The sequence below is a fragment of the Salvelinus sp. IW2-2015 genome, linkage group LG10 (genome assembly GCF_002910315.2).
Source record: "Salvelinus sp. IW2-2015 linkage group LG10, ASM291031v2, whole genome shotgun sequence".
Taxonomy (NCBI): domain Eukaryota; kingdom Metazoa; phylum Chordata; class Actinopteri; order Salmoniformes; family Salmonidae; genus Salvelinus; species Salvelinus sp. IW2-2015.
In genome coordinates this window covers 14,467,283-14,473,466 of record NC_036850.1, presented here as the reverse complement: position 1 = coordinate 14,473,466, position 6,184 = coordinate 14,467,283, and the positions used below count along the sequence as shown (strand labels likewise).

General features: G+C 45.7%; 1 protein-coding gene across 1 annotated transcript in view; it reads right to left on the bottom strand.

The window, feature by feature from the left end:
• LOC111969572 (trans-1,2-dihydrobenzene-1,2-diol dehydrogenase-like) overlaps positions 1-3,331 on the bottom strand; it is a 4,823-nt gene extending 1,492 nt beyond the window's left edge. The window contains exons 1-6 of the mRNA XM_070445401.1: positions 3,232-3,331; positions 2,974-3,085; positions 2,719-2,882; positions 1,904-2,165; positions 1,440-1,536; positions 1,077-1,246 (exon numbers count right to left, since the gene is read on the bottom strand). Coding sequence (XP_070301502.1) covers positions 1,077-1,246; positions 1,440-1,536; positions 1,904-2,165; positions 2,719-2,882; positions 2,974-3,085; positions 3,232-3,321 — 895 coding nt within the window. The 5' untranslated portion in view covers positions 3,322-3,331. The remainder of the gene's footprint in view (positions 1-1,076; positions 1,247-1,439; positions 1,537-1,903; positions 2,166-2,718; positions 2,883-2,973; positions 3,086-3,231) is intronic.
• Between the last annotated feature and the right edge of the window lie 2,853 nt (positions 3,332-6,184).

The following is a 6,184-nucleotide window of genomic DNA, read 5'->3' as shown; positions in this document are numbered from 1 at the left end:
GAGAGCTGGGACCAAAGGTAACAAAGCCTACCCTTCAGTAACACACTGACGCCGCCAGGGACTCAAATCCTGCAGTGCCAGACGTTGTCCACCTGCTTAAGCCAGTACACGTCCAGGCCCCCGTCTGAAGTTTTCTAGAGAGCATTTGGATGATCCAGAAGAAGATTGGGAGAATGTCATATGGTCAGATGAAACCAAAATAGAACTTTTTGGTAAAAACTCAACTCGTCGTGTTTGGAGGACAAAGAATGGCTGATTGAATCCAAAGAACCCATAACCTACGTGTGAGCATGGGGGTGGAAACATCATTGTTCTGGGGCTGTTTTTCTGCAAAGGACCAGGACGACTGATCCGTGTAAAGAAAGAATGATATGGGGCCATGTATCGTGAGATTTTGAGTGAAAACCTCCTTCCATCAGCAAGGGCATTGAAGATGAAACGTGGCTGGTCTTTCAGCATGACAATTGATTCCAAACACACCGCCCAGGCAACGAAGCAGTGGCTTCGTACAGAAGGCATTTCAGAGGTCCTGAGAGTGGCCTAGCCAGTCTCCAGATCATCAACCACCATAGGAAATCTTATGGGGGAGTTGAAAGTCCGTTTGCCCAGCAACACGCCCCAAAACATCACTGCTCTAGAGGAGATCTGCATGGAGGAATGGGCCAAAATACCAGCAACAGTGTGTGAAAACCTTGTGAAGACTTACAGAAAACGTTTGACCTCTGTCATTGCCAACAAAGGGTATATAACAAAGTATTGAGATAAACTTTTGTTATTGACCAAATACTTAGTTATTTTCCACCATAATTTGCAAATAAATTCATTAAAAATCCTACAATGTGATTTTCTGGAATTTTTTTTCTCGTTTTGTCTGTCATAGTTGAAGTGTACCTATGACAGGCCTCTCTCATCTTTTTAAGTGGGAGAACTTGCACAATTGGTGGCTGACTAAATACTTTTTTGCCCCACTGTACCAATAGCATTGCAATTGGATTGTTGTTGTATATCTGTTCAAACAAACACTCATCTTAGAACAGAGAAATTATGTTTTTCTCTGGTAAGACCTTGCGAGCCACCATACAGGCACTGCCTGACTTCCTCAGCCTCGTAGCGCAGCCCAGTGCTGTTGGTGAAGTTCAGAGGTAAAGAGGGCTCAGGCAGGGGGTACTGTGTCGTCTTCCCATTCACCTCCAGTGTGGTGGGACAATGCATGGGACCTAGAACCTGAGAGGACATGAAACAGCCATTATGTTTTATGTGTATACGTATCAGTATATGAATGAATAAATAACACATCTCAATGAAGTCTCAATCAGGGACATACTGTAGATCAGACATTGTTTAGCATTTGCTGGCTCTTTCATCACTTTATTACATTTCCCCTAAATGAAGATAAAACAGACTGGGCAGTTTAAAGGTTGATTCAGTAGCAACATACCCTGATGGTGGCGTCGTTAGGCAGTGAAACAGTGATGGAGAAGAAACAGCAAGCCAGCCTGTTCCTGGGAAACATCACCACCATGGACTCATCCACTCCTGTCAAACATCAACAAGTCAAACAGAAAGCCAGCCTGTTCCTGGGANAACATCAACAAGTCAAACAGAAAGCCAGCCTGTTCCTGGGAAACATCACCACCATGGACTCATCCACTCCTGTCAAACATCAACAAGTCAAACAGCAAGTTAGCCCTTTACTCTTCAATAAATAATGAATTATTGTCATAGGCCTAGTCAATACTGACCCCAATGTTAATCTGATCCTTGGGTTGTGCCCAATTCCAAACTCATTGTCCATGTCCCACAATCTCTGGTTTACTTGGCTTACATGACCAGTGAGTAGTATCTTGTGATAGATTGTTAGCTGGCCAGCACGGACATGATATTTGGTACTACATGTAGGTGCCAAGATTAATATCTGAGTTGAGAAGAACTCCAGTGGCATGGATGGACTCTGGCCTCTCCCCGTTGAACACCATCAGCACAAACTGCAAGATGTAGACCCCAATGTCCAACAGAGCGCCTCCTCCCAGCTCCTTCTCCACCGAGCGGGGGATGTGATGCTGAGGGGAGCCGGAAAAGGCCTTCACCAGCTTTACCTCGCCGATGGCGTCCTCAGCCAGCAGTCTGCGAGCCTCCATGTGCAGTGGGAAACGGGACCAGATGGCCTGGGGGGAGGACAGAGAGAGCCCACCACCTCAGAGTGGACAGACAGTTCCTTTCTATACCTCAACTTGGTAATTTCTACAACAGCCCTCATATGATCAGCAAAATCAGTCCATATATTTGCCAGACCTTGGTTCAAATACATGTGTAGTTGACGATCTGGTATTTAAAATACTTTTTCTGTGTATTTGAGTATTTTCAAATACACAGCCCAAAACAAGCACTTTTATTTGAGTATTTGAATGGTTATTTGTAAAAACCAAATAGTATTTGAGAGTATTTTCAAATACCTTTTTGAAATAATATTTGAAATAATAGTATTTCCAAATACATAAAAATATTTAACTACTTGTCTTTTCAAATAAAATATACCTTATTTTGAATGTACAGTATGTGAAAGTAATTTAGATATTTGAAATAGTATTTGAACCCAGGTCTGATATTTGCTACAGTAATGTGACAACAGTACAAATGGTGAGAATCAAGCAATAAATCATGTTAACAGACTGAGACACGTTTATGGAAACCCCAACTCTCATTGAGCTGTTCCCACACCTCCATGAGAAAAACGTTGAACTTCATGGAGGCAGCAATGAGGTCCCCCACCTCCCTGGAGTTCATGGCGAAGGGCTTCTCACACAGCATGTTCTTCCCTGCCTGGAGTACCAGCAGGCCCAGGCGCCAGTGCTCCGTGTGCAGCACGTCCAGGTACACCATGTCTGCAGGGCTTGAGGCTGATTTTCAAACAGTTACGTCATTAAGCCATTATCTGTGGCTGCACAGCCAGGCCCTCCCAAGCTGTTAACCCACCAATCTCTGCATCGCTGGCCAGCTCTTCATAGCTCCCATAGGCCTTGGGGATGCTGTGCTTCTTGGCAAACTCCCGGGCACGCTCCAGACTCCTCGCAGCCACCGCCACTATCTGGAACGAGAGGGAAAACACACAGACATTCATCACTTCTAGGCAAGCTGTCAGTGCCGACACAGAGAGAGAGGCAGGAGGAAGAGAGACATCCAGCATGTGAATCACGATAGAATGTGTTTGTTTGTTTGGGTGGAGTGGGGTACCTGGTGGTCTCCAGGAGGGAGGGTTTTCATGGCCACACTGAAATCGTGGCTGATCTTCCCTGCACCGCAGAGTCCCCACTGGGTCGCCATGTTGAACAGATGGTAGTTGACAGGTAAGAGGGGCTGGGCCTGGGCCTTGGGTCTGAGCTGGAGAGAGCGGTTGTGACCTTGTGGAGTGCTGGGTAGTCAGATGTAGTGGAGCTCCACAGCGTGTCCACAGAGCTGGTAGCTTCACCCTGGAGAGCTGCTGCATTTATATGCTGGAGAGGCTGGGAATGTCAGCTCTCCACTCCGCTGCCCCTCGAGAGGCGGGTGTATCACACACACACACACACACACACACATACATAAGCGTAAGCATACACACACAGCCCTCGGAGCACCACCACGGGTTAATACAGTCATGTAATGCTGCTGCTGATACAAGTCTCTTACAACCAGGCCAAAGCGGTTTGTACCGGTTGTCTCTGACAATCTGTAACAGAACAGTTCAATGGAATGCTCCAGCAACATTAGCATTATGGGGAACTAGATGGTTTAATGTGTACAGACATAACTCACCTTGCCCTCACATAATCACTGTCCCAAAACGCTGCAGGTCAACCCGGGGAAGCTGGAACTATTAGGAAGGAGGTAGGGGACTGTTTTGTTCCCCACTAGGGAGGCGTTGATTAGCCTGCAAGGTCTTGACAGCAGCACAGGCAATGGTTGAACTGGACCCCACTGGGACCACTGGTGTGAACAAGTAGGCTATGCAATGTTCACAAGCTCCCATAGGAACACATAGTACATCCAAGCACAGCTGTTTAGCGCTGCTGGTCAATACACTGAGCTAGGATCTATGGAAATGAGAGAGCTCTGTTGCCCTTGGGCTAAATATGAAGCAGTTAGGAGGCTTTGTATTGTGTAAGATTCATTACCAGAACCGACCACTAGATGGCAACATGTTGTAAGGTAGTTCAGGGATCCTGCAAAAACTCTGAGAATTTTCAAATGATTATTGTTGCGTGTTACGTTTATGAAAGCATCATCAGGTATCAAACAAGTTCAAGCAAAAATACAATTGTTGACATTTTTGGAAATAGCCCATACCATCTGATAGAGGAAACATACATTTTATTGTTTTCTAATTGTTGTGCAATTATACCATTGTTTCAGATGTTGTTTCAGGTTGATGTATTTATGACTGTATCACTTTTTATATGATAAGAATATGGTCCCAATAACCCCAAAAAATAAATATATCTATATATTTTTTCCACATATTCATTACATAGTGTACTTTCTTGCCTTCTATCTTAATTCAATTCAAAACAGATACCTGAAGATTGGATTCAAATGAGAACATTGTCAGCAAACAATTCTCATTGTGAGTTTATTTTTTATTTTTTATCAATGACTCTTACTTTGCTGGTCTGCTGCTTTGCCTTGTGTGTCCTCACTTCCAACCGCATTCTGGGAGCTGTGTGCCAGTTGTCATAACGACAAAAGGTCACCAGCTGGGCAATTTGTATTGCAAATGTGTATCAGGCTTGTGCCTAGATCCTCCCTGCCGTATACCACAGGACCTAGTTCACCATGGGAATGTCCATCTCCGCCTTGGGTGAAATGTTACAACTTTTTTGTGTGACATTCTTGTGTTGCAGCAGGAAAGGTGCACATAGTAGTGATGTATACTGCCTGGGTGGGTAGGGAGAGAAAGAGACGGAGACGGGAGAGAAGCAGGAGTGACGTGGAGTGTCAAGTCAGGGCCCGTACCTGAGAGCTGATCCTTCCATCTGGGGTTTGGAGGTATCGGAGGGGAGGATTGGGCCTGCTGGTGCCACTGTGTGCAGGTAGACCAGGCTGATATGGAAAACAGAGAAGAAGACCTAAGAGCCCTCAGGATGGTTCTGCTGTGAAGTTTGGACATGGCTGGCGCAGAGAAGAAGTCCAGGTAGTACTGGGACTCTCCCAACGTTCTCCCTCCAAGCAGTGACACTGCCAGCCCATTAGAGGGCATGATGAGAAGACATAAAACTTTCTTTGCTTACAGACACTCCTTACGACATCTTTCTCTGTTCCAAGCATTGGCCCTCAAGGTCAAGAAAGAGGGCATGTGCGTGCCTTCTTGAAACTTGAAAGACTAATATCAGGCAGCTCACAGATCTGACAGAGATGGGCTGAAGGACAGGAGGTTGGCATGGTGTGCGGGTTGGGACCCCAGGGGCCCCCTTGGGGGGGGGGAAATTGTGTGTTGAGATTCGGAAGGACGTCATACAGTAAAGATTGGAGTGTGGCTCAGGAACCAGAGACTGCTGATGAGATGAGCCGAGTCAGGACGTTGGCATGCAGGGTAAACCAGGCGGGGTTCATCATCTTCTTAATTCACAGCGCCAGCGACGATTGCCTTCTTCATTCCTGGATCACTTCTCAATGAGTGCTTATTTTGATTAAATTTATGCTCATCTCTGTCTGACTGTGTCCCTGGCCTTTGGTTACTGATCAGAGCTTGGGGGAGTGTTGGGGGCTGGGTGGCTATCAGAGTCGTCACCGTGGTTGGTTTCTCCATGGCAGATTCCATTGTTGTTGTTGTTGTTGTTGTTGTGTGAAGCGGCTGATCACAACACAGAAACCTTTTGTCTTCTGCACTCCGTCAACATCACTTCATCTTAGCTTTTCAGCTGTCAGTTAGAAGGTGGCCCTACTATATGGAGCTGCAATAGCTGTTGATTTCATCTCTACAAACAACATTTCATCTCTGACTTGAGCTAATGGGAAGATTGTATTCCATGCAGGGAGAGATCTGTATAATTTCTTGTTTTTGATTTAGAGGGGTTCTATTTCCTCTTAAGACACAGCTGTCCATAAGCTGAAATATACTGTATATCATAGAGCTGGTGTATTTGGGGGACTAGTATCGCTTGACTAAAGGAGCCGCCATCCTCCTCCCAACTCTGAAACTCAAGGTCAA